Below are 14,228 nucleotides of genomic sequence, written 5' to 3' on the forward strand. Positions count from 1 at the left end.
GGAGCACTGAGCGAGTTCAGGCATTTTCCCAACTTTGCTCTTTACCATCAAGAGTTAACTCCACTGCCCTCAATGGCAATAACCTTTCAAAAACATGGTAGGTAGTTGTTTTTTGTTTGTTTTTTTTTTGAGTGAAAGAGAACAGCTCTGTTTGAAAAAGAACAACTCTCTATGGTTACTAAATAAAACATTTAGACCAGTACTGTCCAATCATTATAGTAAATGTGGTTCACTATAAATAAATATTCCTTGGAGGATAATATGTATTCCATGGCCCCCTGGAACATCCCTGTTTAAACGTACACACAATCCCCCTTTCTTTTAAACATCTAAACTGAAAGTGAGCATTGTCTTATACATAAATTCTCACATCTTTGCTGCCTTCTTCATCAGACGCACTGCTGAAATCCTCCGTGTTAAGATTTTCAAAATCTGACTCTCCAACTGCAATGGGCACTTTAACGGTGAGGTTAGGGTTATGTATGAAAGACATGTGATCCTCATCTATCATGTATTTTTCCACACTACTCCCAATGCCACTGGTAGTTCCATTTCCATTCTTTGGGTAATCCATATCTCTGTGGATATCAGCACCTGTATTGTTTGCCAAACAGTTCATCTTCTTCTCATACATTTCATCCAGAGGTTTAACTTCATCGGCGTCTTTCTTTTTAAAATGCTTTTGCATAAAATCATGCGCTTTGAGCTTAATCCAAGCAATCCCTTTTTTGATTCGAATGACAGATATCTGCAGGTTGTTCATCTCCCCATCATCATCTGTAGCTGCCAGGTTGTCTGCGCTAAATGAGCTCAGCAGTAAAGCCAGAAAAAGGTTCAGCACCTAAGGAGTGGTAAGTGAGAAATCAAGAAAAATATTAAATGATTTTATGAAAACTGCTATGAGCAGCCATTTTATGTAAATGTTATATGGATTCAATGGATGAGAACACTTCTGAAATATATCACGAATCGGAAATATGTGGTGATAAATTCTACGTAAACCTTGTTTAAATTCTAAAAGCTATAATTATAATAGCACTGTAAGACTTTTTGTTCAGTTAAATATGACACTGACTTTAAAAAAGAAAAAAGCCTTCTTAGATATAATTGTTTAGGCAGCCTGCACTCAATAGTAAGGTTAACATTGGCCCCTGTTTCAGGGGGACTGAATCCATTTTAGATTCCGTGTCCTGTGGGAAAATTGACCCCAGCAAGTGTCCTTGCTTCTGATTTGTATACCTGCACCCAACCCATCCATCTCTGATTTCATTGTGTATATTATTAAAAGTATTGAGGAGTTTTGGCATCAGAGAAGTGGGTTTGCACTTCATGCCACCTAAAATCTGGTGACTGTTTATTTATTTTAAATGGATCATGGATTATTATTCTCGTACTTGCATTTTTTACTTCAAATTGTCTGAACCTGAGACACAATCATTCATAAATCAGCCCCAATGTGCTGTAGAAAATGTAATCACACAAACTGAATCTTGTGCATTCTCATAGACAATACTTGGTGCACATGTTGCAAATGAGCAAAATATTTTACATCTGCTGCAGCACTTTATTCATAGTCTATAGCACAGTAGCTCATGGCAACCAATCAGTAATGAGTTTAGATTAGGCTAGTGCAAGTTGCCCAATAAAAGCTAACTGTTGATTGGTCTCAGTGTGTTACTGCACTGGTGCAAGTTCATACTGTTTTCAGAACAAAAGGAACAAATATATACTGACCACCAGATTACCAATGACCATCACCATCATGAAGACAATAATACACATGGCTTGTCCAGCAACCTCCATGCAGTCCCACATGGTTTCAATCCACTCTCCACATAATACCCGGAAAACAATAAGGAAGGAATGAAAAAAATCATTCATGTGCCAGCGTGGCAATACACATTCTGGGTTTATCTTGCAGACACAGTCCTTATAGCTTTTGCCAAACAGCTGCATGCCCACTACAGCAAAAATGAAAACGATAATGGCAAGCACCAAGGTCAAGTTCCCCAAGGCACCAACAGAATTCCCAATGATTTTTATCAGCATGTTTAATGTCGGCCATGATTTAGCTAGTTTGAAGACTCTCAGCTGTGGACGGAAAAAAAAAAAAAAGATATATTATTTGCACTGCTTTAAAAAAGCTAAACAAAAACATATAAAAGATCATATACAGGTATAGGATCTACGATCCAGGAACACATTATGTGGAAAATATAGGAATGGAAAAAAATAGGAATATAGGAATAAAACAGTACCTCGTTCTTGGTGGTAACCAAGCTGCATGTATCCTTATTGGAGGAAAAACAATCCTATTGGGTTTAGTTAATGGTTAAAAGTTTACTTAAGGTATGGTGAATTACCAAAAGATCCTTTACCCATAAATCCACAGGTCCCAAGCATTCCCGGTAACAGCTTCTTTACATTAAAGTAGTTATTAAATTACTATATTATTCAGTGTTTAATTGTTATACGTCTCATTTAAAACAGGTCATTTAACTTAATTGTCTAATTCTAAATATTCTGTGACATTACTCATAACATATTAACATAATTCCTTTTAAACATTCCCAAAAAGTGAATGGAACTTTGTCATACCAAGCGGAAGGAGCGCAGCACAGAAAGCCCCTCAACGTCCTGAAGTCCTAATTCCATTAAACTGAGCGAAACAATAAAACCATCAAATATGTTCCAGCCCTCCTGAAAATAGTAATATGGATCCATCGCTATCAACTTCAAGAACATTTCTGCTGTAAAAATGCCAGTGAAAACCTGGGGGGAAAAAAGAAATAACCATGTATTAATCATAGTATCACTTTTAGTTGACACACAGCAAATTGTATTGTAACCAAAGACATCATCAGCAGAATTCCAAGTAAACATAACTCAAGTGCAACAGAAGAACATGCATGCAATACACTATGTACATATTCATTGTAACTTCTATTAGAAATGACAAATACAAAGTATAAAGATATATTTTACAGGTATTTCATGCCACTTGAGGATTATAGTAACAAATTTACATGAATCTTTTTATAAAAGGCAGAAGTGAAGATATGCACTATTGTTAAGTACACTAGTCCTTGCACACTGCCAGAAACACTAAAGGGCCGACTAAAAGAACAATATCAGCTTTAACATGGGGCATGTTCCATTTACATATCTACAAAGCTGGTTTTGTGTTGTCCACACAAAGACAAAATCCATTAAATTCTATATACAGTAGGGGATGCAGCTATTGCATGGTTATGTGCTCAGCTTGCTAGCCACAGTTATTACCATTCCAAACAGGGAACAAGCTTTATAACTGGAATGCCAAAAATAAATGAGGTACAGCCATGCAGCAGCAATCATACTGCATTCTTTGAAAACGGTGTTAAAATGAAGGGTTTGGGGATTCTGTGGTTGGAGAAGACATTATCAGGTCTTTGTGATATAAATAAGACAGCAGTGTAAAATGCTGCTTAAAAGCAACCGTGACTTTAAAAATCACCTGTTTGAACTGACTACTGTATTGTCCACAACCAGCCCTAAACACTGTCTTCTTCTCGACTGCAATTGTGAATAAATGGCTCCTTGTCCTTGGAATAATGAGTAGTGATGAGCGAATCTGTCCTGTTTCGCTTCACTGGAAAATCTGCGAACCTTGCGAAAGATTTGCGAAGTGGCGAAAAATTTGCGAAATGGTGGAAATGTTGTGCATAAAAAACATTTAAAAATTTGCTACACAACTATTTATTTTGATGTAAGCGACAATTTTTAGTCTGCAAATTTTGTCGCCTTTTTCGCCAAAAAATCTGTCAATGGCGAAATGCGGAAATTTGGTGTGAGTCCATGCCTGGAAAATTGTTTCGCCCATCACTAATAATGAGTCCATTGTCAGAACAGCAACATAATGCTAGTTGCTTGGGTGTCAGCAATTCTGCCAGCTATTGTTTTAAGATCTGAAAGGATATCTTAGGTTTTTAGTGTAAAACCAAAGGACTGTGCTCTTCTCGGTGGAAGAAGCAATTGTGAAAACCTGATTTTGTTAAGCTTAAAAAGCACAAAGGTGCAATATGTCTATGAAGATTTTCATTCATCCAGGTCATGGTATATCTAGTATAAATAAATTTAAAGCAACTGGACTTGTTTGGTAATCATTGAAGACGTTTCACTACTCATCCGAGCAGCTTCTTCAGTTCAACTGACTGGTATGGGAAGTCCTCAGCATATATACTCTTCCACTAATCCAATCACAATGAGCAACATCTGTACCCAGGCAGTTTCAGAACTCTTCACACATCCATTCATGCAACTCTAACAAGTAACACCTGTTTTGAAGAGTTGCATGATACTTTCAAAGTAATCCTTTCAAAGTAGCTCCACAGCATTTACACCTCTGTGAGTTTCAGATGTCACCTTTCTGAAGAGTTACAAAGTGCCATTGTGATTGGATTAGTGGAAGAGTATATATGCTGAGGACTTCCCATACCAGTCAGTTGAACTGAAGAAGCTGCTCGGATGAGTAGTGAAACATCTTCAATGATTACCAAACAAGTCCAGTTGCTTTAAATTTATTTATACAAGAAAGGTGCAATATGTTTGGTCATGACCTTATATACCCACCTAGAAGCATTGGTTAAAAAATAAATAAATATCTCAAATTAGAATATGTCAATGCATGTATATGTCAACGCGAGCTTGTCAAACACTTTTTATTTTATTTAGAGTTGCAATTCTTATGCTACAAAAAACTGAGCACAGTAATATAAGTTAAAACAGTTCTTACCAGATTTCCCACAACCAAAACATTTTCAAAATGTGGTGTCATTGGATAGTGTTCCATAGCCATAAATAAAGTGTTAAGAACAATACAAATGGTGATGGTCAAGTCCACAAAGGGATCCATTACAATCATGTTCACAATGGTTTTAATGCGAATCCACAAAGGACAGCAAGTCCATATTAGATAGGTGTCTGCGAATTTGTACCAACAAGGGGGACACTTTCTTTGTGATTCCTCCAGCTCTTTGGATAGAAAAAAAGGAAAAACATTAGAAACATCTGTACTGATGAATATCTAAAGAAACTTGACATTCCTGCATTTATATAAGACATACATTAACACACACATATTCAGTCACACTCAGTCTAATTTTTTTTTCTTTCTGCAAATAATAAGCTTGCCAGGCTTATTTACTAAAATTCATTTTTGTAGAATTGTTGTATTTTTTTCCAACTTTAAATAACTTTGAATTAAGAAAAAATGAAAAAAATGTAAATGTAAATTCTTTATTACAAAATCCAAATAACAAAACGTGTACAAAAAAACCCCATAACAAAAATAACTCAAATTTGTAATTTTTGCATCATTTTTAATGGGTAACAAAGCTCAAAAAAATCTGACTAAACAATTTAACAAGAACAGTGCCCATGAACTTCTACATGGCTTTGCAAGTTTTTAGATGCAAGTTTTACATTCACTTTTTTTTTTTTGCTTAATATATTTTTTTTTTTAAACCATTATTCAAATGAATGATTTTTAACATAAAAAACTAGAATTGCTACATATAAATAATATATAGATATATATATAAATTTGCCCATATTCATTTTTTAAAAAAAGGTTCGGAAAAAATAAAGCCACTTGCTTGCCGAAAAGGCGAGTAACCACAGGAAGTCACATGCCTTTTCTACAACCACTATGCCTGACCAGGGACATTGATCAATGATCAGCCCCTCAATGTTAAAACATACAGGAGTTGCATACACTAAAACTGTGGCACAGGTATGATTAATAGTAGTATTAATATGTTACCTTCCACTAAAGTCTGAGTTACAACACTCAGAATACTATTGGCTCTCTTCCTTCCAAAAGATGCAGTCAACTGGTCCATGGACACACGAAGAGATCCTGAAGGCTTCCTTTTCACTTCTACTTCTGTTGTAGGCTGCAGAACACATACATTCATTTATACAGAGAACACACAAGTCTCTGCATTCTTAGGATCCGAATGCTGAGAAACCAAGTTGCTTTGTACATTTAAAGAGTGTATCTGCAAGAAACAGCTGGAGCATGGAGCCATACAACCATTCCCTAGTGATTTGATCAGCATGCTTTCATACCTTTCAGAATTTCTGTTCTTTCACTAAAATAAACTAAAGAATAACTTTACAATGTATTATCATACTGTACTGTACTGTATTACAATCTTCAGAAGATTATTAATGGAATTCCACAGTACAGAATTCTAAACAAACAGGCCTAATAGTTTCTACTATGTCTAGCTCAGGGCAATATTGTAAATGCCTAGTTACATTATACAAAATACTATTACTTGTAAATACTATATTCTTGTATCTAAAAAATATATTTTCTAGATACAGTAAAAGTGGTCTATGATTTTCCATTGATTTGCCACACTTTCTTTTAAAACTGAGCATTGCTCATTGGCATTAGAGTTCAGCCTGAAATTTTGGTTCTAGATGATTCTAAGGCCAGAGTCTAAAATTATTTGTAGTTCTACTGCAAACTGTTCTAAAATTGCCTACCCCTAGCTGGATTCTTAAGCCTACAAGAAACCAGGATGCATGTTTGGACACTCTTGGCATAATACAAAGAAGAAGCAACATTTTGTTATCATGTTTGGTGTATTTGATCTTAGGGCAGTTTATCCTTTTAGTGTAGTTACAAATGGTATAGTTAGGCAACCTGTGGTCCTCCAGCTGTGCTAAAACTAAAGTTCCAATGAACTGCAGCTGATGGGTTTTACTTCACAAAAGCTGGAGAGACCCAGGTCGTTCTGCTTTGATATAGGTGTAGTCAGATAGTAGCACAATAAAATATCAATCATCTTTAATCAGTGGGTATCTGAACATGCATCATGCTAAATGTATAATCTCCCATGCTAGGTTAGAAAGGTAAAAAATGATTAATAGAGAAAACTAACATGCTATCTAAACCAGGAAAGAACATTTAACTTAACTAACACAAAGAAGAAAAGATAAGAAAAGAGAAAGTTAAATTTGTCCATGAGCCAAAAGCGACCTGGAATTTATAGTTTCGATGTGTTAAGGCTGTTTATGGCTGTTTTATGGAAAACTATTTAGTAGCCTGGCATCTCGATTCATCTTTCCAAAAATGCTTACTTAGTGCAATTTTGGAATATTCAATAAATGTGAAAAAAGCCGTTTGCTCAATGAGCAACTGTATACTTAAATCAGTTCATGTACACAACCTTATAGCAAATATAAACAAACTGTGTACCAAATATACCATTTCAGACTGCTTTTGGCTACAGGTTAATTAAAATTTAGGAAAATAAAAAGAATAATCAGTCTCTTTACAAGTCTCCAGACAGGTTAGCATCTGAGGTTAGGATAAACCAATACTCATTCCATCAGGGAGGGATCCATTTCAGACTTTGTGGGTGGCATACAGGAAAGCAGAAGGGTAGACCACGATGCCTATACTAAACTACTTATTGACTTCCTTACGCTGTCATCAGTAGCTGCCTTATCTATTTTCACCTCAGGCAGAAGACGTCCACCAGGGATATTGGAGCCTGGACCACCAATCAGAGAGACCACGCCGTTACAATCCACCGTGCTATTCCTTTTCGGATTTCTCCGCAGGTTCTGGAGGATGCGAGACGATCGACTGCCCTGACTGTAACCACTATTGTAGCTGTTCCTTCTGTCATGTCCACGGACTGGGATGAAAAGGGAATCGCGTCGGCCTTCGCTCTCTTCTACTGTGCTGTGTTCGTCATCTGCAAACTCATTTTCAGAGACTGGATCCCTGAAACGTCCTCTAAAACTGAATATACTGCTCTTGCTGTTGTGTCTTGATAGGTATGGAGACCCTGGTATGCTCAGAAGAGACTGCAACAAACAATAAGGATAATCCTTTTTAAATGGAAAAAAACATAAGATAGTCACCAGTAATTGCACCAATTTTTAGTTATAATCTTCATTTCTTGCCCTCTCTTGGGGGTTGTGTTTGTCTTTACACGTCCTTCCCCATTCTATCCTGTTGTGACAGGATTAGCACACAAAATAAATTAACGGTACATCTTTTGGAAAAGGTATAGGCTATTATGTGACCTAAACACTCAATATACCTTAAGGTCAATGCAGAATCTACAAACAAAATAAAACATTTTTATAAATGTGGGGAACTTTTCAACAGGAATATCATAATAGTAATTTCATGTAATATTTTACACGTACATAAAACAGGTTTTTCCTCCTCAAAAAAATGGTTTGTACAGTTAAAAAAAATGAGACATTCACTAAGAGAGAGACCTGGACCTGGTAAATGATTACATGAAAAAAACCATCAGCCACTCATTAAGATCTGAATAATGGAGCTAATCTCCTAACACAACACTGGTTATTTAAAGTCTATTAAAATGAAATAAAACAACTTAAATGAATAAGCACATAAAAAGTTTGTTGTATATATTAACAGACCAAAAAAGCCTTCATTGCCTGAATATGGGCAATACCTGGTTCATGATTGAAAACCTTCTTCCCAGTCTATTATCAGGGTACCAGAAGCCTCTTCTTTTTACCCCATCTTCAGACTCAGACTTGTACACCTTTTCACTATCTCCTTTCTCTTCCCCTTCAGACAATTCTTTCTGTTTCCGCTTCTTTCTACGATTTCTCCTTTCCTTGGCACTCTTTGAACTTGGTTTGGAGAACTCAGAAGATGTGTGAGACATCCGGGCCTCTCCATCTTCATCTTCCACAGCATCCTCAGTCACTGTGCCAGCAGATGTAGCATTTGCTGCAGCCTAATACAAACACAAAGCACATAGACAAGTCCTGCACTCTAAAACAAATTTGTATTTTCTTGAAAGCATCCATATTAAAATAAAATAAAGACATCCAATACACTGCTTAGGATACAGTCTAAACTGTGGGAACATATTAAGCCACAGTGTGTACTTTTCTGAAATGCAGTCACTGATGTATCCACTTCCCATGTTAGGCAACAATTATTTAACTATATAATGTACATATACATTATAAATGTACATTCTATATAATATTAAAACATAAAATTAAAATATACAATTATTTTGCGACAAAGATTTAAACTTTGAATTAACTTTTCAACGGAGGGATTAAAAACAAAAAAGCTGGGTTATCTATGGCCTCCATTAAGAATGATATAAAGTAAGTAAGCTTGTTCACTTAATTATAGGTTAAATTTCTATTTTTTGCTGGTTTAAAATATTAGCAGTTTTATAGTGCAAGTCTCATTTTACTTAGTGCTTGGAACAACATCAGACCTGAGCTTCTTCCTGCATCCTTTTCATCTGTTCCAGCATTGCCTTAAATTCATTCTCCTTCCGCTCTGCTTCCTCCAAGGTGGCTTGGTTTTGTTCTTCATAAGCCATGGCCACTACAGCCAGAATTAAATTCACCAGGTAAAATGACCCCACAAAGATAACCAAGACAAAGAAGATCATATATGTTTTTCCAGAAGCACGCAATGTCTAAAATAAGAATAAATATATATCAAATGCAAGTAATCATTTGACCACATGACCATTTGACTGAAATATTCTATAAAAGAAAATGTGGTTAACAAACTCATATTTTTAGATTTTATTACTTAAATACATATTTTATAGCAGAAGTGTTATTAAGCAAAAAAAGAATGCATTTAGCTTTGATGAGCATGCTTATGCAAGACGACTATCAGTTTACAATATATATATAGCCACATGGTGGCTACCTTACCCGGCACCCAGGCATCTTTTGTTTTGGTGGTGAGTGCCCTCTCCTGATTATGTTAGCACAAAGGGTCTTATAGTTAAAATAATCTCAAGTGTATCACATGTATAACCATGTATATACATGCAAAACACTTGATATTGTTTGAGCTATAAGGCCCTATAAGTCCCTTGGTGCTGGTTGTGTGACTTTTTCGAAAAGTCCCAGCGACTAATCGCCCTGTGTGTCTTCGCCCTAAGAGAGGAGCTGTCTGTAGAGGTAAAAGGGCTGTGTTCTCACATCTATGGGCTCTTCCTTGAATGTCTGGAGGAGACGGGCCTCTCCTTTGTGTCTGAAGGAGAGACAGGGTCCTGGTTGTTCCTAGTGTGTGAGAGAAAGGCCTAATCCTGAGACACAGGGAGTGTCTGACAAAGGCAGGGGTGTATTTATAATAAGGCCTGTGCCTAATGCAGCAAATTTTTGGGGAGTGGCCCTCGGTTTCCTGTATTTTTTATTTTTTTAATTAAAAAAACACAAAAAATGCCCTCAGCCTCCACCGCGGATTTCCATAAGAAGTGATGCAATACCTGGTTGCTACAAAGGTATAAAGACAGGCATGCATGTATACCTCCAGGAAAGCATGCATACTTACTAACTGGTACAAGTTTTCCCAAAAATCCTGAGTCATAAGGCGAAATAAAGCCAAGAAGGCCCAGCTAAATGTATCAAAGCTAGTATAGCCATAATTTGGGTTCCTCCCTGCTTTCATACATGTGTATCCCTCTGGGCATTGCCTGAAATACAAAAATCAAATTTCATTCCCCATTAGACCATTGTACTCCTTATACAGATGACCCATACAAATGCAGATGGCATGGTACCCTGACCAAGAAAAATGCATTATTTGTATGACTACATGTATCACTGTATTTCAATGGGATCTGCCTCAGGTAGCAAGGTATACACATCATAAAATGTAAAGTATAATTAATAGCAGAACTTAAATAATTTCATATTTTAAACCTCCACAGCAAGAATCAAAGACTCATCTGAAGTGTATGGGGTGCATGAAACCCCATTATTTCATATAAATATGGTTTTGTTGAAAACTGCTCTTTTAGATGCGTATGCAGAATTATTCAGGCTTTTTCAGATCTAACTGGGGGGCTGACATTGCTTGCTCATTAGACCAATTACTGACCACTAGCGCCTTGCGCTCTATCATCCATTCGCAATGGTTGAGAAATATTTCATTATGATAAAAGTAACCACCTTTGAATGTATTTTATCCTTGACCTTCAGGCAAGACATGGCCTTGAAAAGTAATATGCCAGGTACTTGTTCCATATTTTACACTAATGACATCAGTTAAATATGGAACATGTCTGGGTATATTGTTCAGTATTTTCATATCGATAAACTCTCCTCAAACCCTGTCACCCACTGGTCCTAAAAGAGACCTGACTCCTGTGACATTGTTTTAAAGGGGCCTGTCATTCAGACATAAAAACCCGGTAGGGCAGGCAATTACTTTCACTTTCCATTCAGCACTTCCTAGATGTGATTGCACTCCTCTCATTCCCCCTACCTGCCTGCTGTGATTGTGAATTCCAAGACTGAAGGACACAAGATTTAAATAGTTTATATGGTGTAAGTAAAGTATATTTTGCTTGACTAACCTTTAAGAGTCACACCCACAGAACAAAAAGGGATGAACCAATACTGCCTTCTACATGTAACTTGTAAAATGTAACCATTGGAATCCTTTAATGAATGTATACTAGAAGGTTTACTTTTTTCCTTTCATTGTGAGGACTAATTAAATATGGCAAAAGAAATGGTTCAACAGCAACACACTGGTGTGTTGTTAATAGAAAAATGACAAAAACAAAAACTTGATATCTTACCCAGCGTCTGAGCCATTACCGCAGAGTAACGGATCGATTGCTCCATGGACTTTAAAAAAGTTTGCTGAAAGGGTTTTGAGAGAATAAAACAGCATTGTAATAACTTAAATTTAAAGCATGTAACACAATATTATAAAGCTCGGACATATTGTTTATGCCTAATTAATATAGAAAAATGGAGGCCAAACTCATGAAGATTTTGTCTGGGAAACTTACCCACTTATTCTGCCAGTGTACCACACAAACTCAACATTTCGGTGGGGGGGGCACTCCATCCCTTTTTTATGGGTGCCCCTCCCCAAACATTGAGTCTGTGTGGTACACTGGCAGAATAAGTAAGAATAAAGTAAGTTTTTCAACCTCCATTTTTCTATCTTACAGACATTTTAGGACGTCGCCATACACCTGGGCATCAGGCACCACCACAATTTGTATGCAGTGCTATGACTCATTAAGCTAAAGCACTTTTTATATTTAAAAAGCATCCTGTGTATCTGCCAAAAACAAAATGGCTTTGGATTTTCTAAATAAATCTACAGGGAATCAGTTTGTCAGCTTGTCTGCAGATGCTACACCATTTTTACTTTTTCCAGACAAAAACCCTCCACTGAAAAGTTCTTTGCTTATATATGGCTGATTAAATACAATATGCATTCATAACTATAATTTCTGTAATCTTTAAAGTGGCAATATAATTGGCTGCAACTAAAACAAGTACAGATATAAGTTCATGGGATGCTGTGTAACATACTGTCATTCATGATGTATTCGTCAAAATCGAATCCTTTGCTGCCATTGGCCAAGTACATCTGGTCCATGTCCACAGGCCAAGCAACACATTTGCGCCTTAGATGGCCCATGAAAAGCTGTAGACCGATTAAAGCAAAGACACTGAGGCAAAACACTGTCAAAATCATTACATCTGACAGCTTCTTCACAGACTGAATTAGGGCACCTACAATGGTCTTCAGGCCTGTGGTGCAAAAAGAGCAGGAAATTATTAATAAACTCCTTAATAAGTGATAGATCTGCCAATGGGATAACCATAAGCACTGTATGTATAAAACTCCCTTTACTATTATAGTACATGGAATATGTTTTACCAGTATTCCTAATTGTAAGCATCCTATTAAGTTCTCAGAGCTCACAGTGAAAGAAAAAATGAGACAGGCATCAAATTATTTTGCTTCTACATCAATGCAAGTGTATAATTAAGTTTTATTATCATATGTCTTAAAATTAAAAGCTACACTGACTACATAATTAAAAAAACACATAATATATAAAGAAGTGTCTTGGAGTTATCTCCTTGGTAAAACAGAATTACTGATACATTGTACTGAACGTCTCCTGTTCTTCTCCAGTTAGAGGCTCACAGGGAGAAGAAAGCTCAATGGCCCCAGCAAAAGGGTTAGGGAATGTGGGCCTGACTGCTTTTTATTCTAACTGTCTCTTCAGATCTATTTGTTTTGCTAAATAAAGTAATTTTCATTAAAGATACAAAAATAAGTGGAAAGTCTCACCTCATATTCCTGTCAAAGTATATAAAGAGTCTGCTGGGCAAATTTCAACCAGTAAAAATATACACAAGGAAAATGACCTAACAGTAAACAGTTGTTCTCTTTTGCCTTTTAAACTGTGTGACGTGTGTGGATAAACCAAAATAAAGTTTTGTTTGAAACCAAGGAAGCCTATGGTTTGAACCTCAATAAGTTTCTGACTGCACAGCGAGTTTGGGAGCTGCTAGCGAGTTTTGCATGTAATCTAAAGTGTTGCATGTAAATTTAAGTGTATAGCAGGCGTTTAAAACAAAAAAGGCGTTTGGGGTTTACTGTGCATGCTGGGAGTGCTGGTTGAAAGGAGAAAGTAAGTGCAATTAACTAACTGCTGTGTGACTTGTAAGTGCTACCTGGCTGATTGAGCATACTAATTAAGGGGGTGGAGTAAATCTGGTAAATTCTCAACAGACATTTGGCTGTTTGGTTTGAACCTCAATAAGTTTCTGACTGCACAGCGAGTTGGGAGCTGCTAGCGAGTTTTGCATGTAATCTAAAGTGTTGCATGTAAATTTAAGTGTATAGCAGGCGTTTAAAACAAAAAAGGCGTTTGGGGTTTACTGTGCATGCTGGGAGTGCTGGTTGAAAGGAGAAAGTAAGTGCAATTAACTAACTGCTGTGTGACTTGTAAGTGCTACCTGGCTGATTGAGCATACTAATTAAGGGGGTGGAGTAAATCTGGTAAATTCTCAACAGACATTTGGCTGTTTGGTTTGAACCTCAATAAGTTTCTGACTGCACAGCGAGTTTGGGAGCTGCTAGCGAGTTTTGCATGTAATCTAAAGTGTTGCATGTAAATTTAAGTGTATAGCAGGCGTTTAAAACAAAAAAGGCGTTTGGGGTTTACTGTGCATGCTGGGAGTGCTGGTTGAAAGGAGAAAGTAAGTGCAATTAACTAACTGCTGTGTGACTTGTAAGTGCTACCTGGCTGATTGAGCATACTAATTAAGGGGGTGGAGTAAATCTGGTAAATTCTCAACAGACATTTGGCTGTTTGGTTTGAACCTCAATAAGTTTCTGACTGCACAGCGAGTTTGGGAGCTGCTAGCGA

At 36.7% G+C, this 14,228-nt stretch overlaps 1 protein-coding gene across 4 annotated transcripts in view; it reads right to left on the bottom strand.

Moving 5' to 3' along the window:
* Nucleotides 1-14,228, bottom strand: part of scn8a (sodium channel, voltage gated, type VIII alpha subunit) — a 98,582-nt gene that overhangs the window by 29,890 nt on the left and 54,464 nt on the right. For 2 of the 4 annotated variants that reach the window (XM_031895985.1, XM_031895986.1), the window contains exons 7-17: nt 12,373-12,594; nt 11,622-11,685; nt 10,367-10,508; nt 9,288-9,494; nt 8,496-8,786; nt 7,483-7,869; nt 5,804-5,936; nt 4,775-5,013; nt 2,599-2,772; nt 1,735-2,091; nt 371-841 (exon numbers count right to left, since the gene is read on the bottom strand). In XM_031895985.1, the coding sequence (XP_031751845.1) occupies nt 371-841; nt 1,735-2,091; nt 2,599-2,772; nt 4,775-5,013; nt 5,804-5,936; nt 7,483-7,869; nt 8,496-8,786; nt 9,288-9,494; nt 10,367-10,508; nt 11,622-11,685; nt 12,373-12,594 (2,687 nt within the window). The remainder of the gene's footprint in view (nt 1-370; nt 842-1,734; nt 2,092-2,598; nt 2,773-4,774; nt 5,014-5,803; nt 5,937-7,482; nt 7,870-8,495; nt 8,787-9,287; nt 9,495-10,366; nt 10,509-11,621; nt 11,686-12,372; nt 12,595-14,228) is intronic. The other 2 variants (XM_031895987.1, NM_001374728.1) reach the window with 1 other exon arrangement.

The sequence above is a fragment of the Xenopus tropicalis genome, chromosome 2 (assembly GCF_000004195.4).
Source record: "Xenopus tropicalis strain Nigerian chromosome 2, UCB_Xtro_10.0, whole genome shotgun sequence".
Taxonomy (NCBI): domain Eukaryota; kingdom Metazoa; phylum Chordata; class Amphibia; order Anura; family Pipidae; genus Xenopus; species Xenopus tropicalis.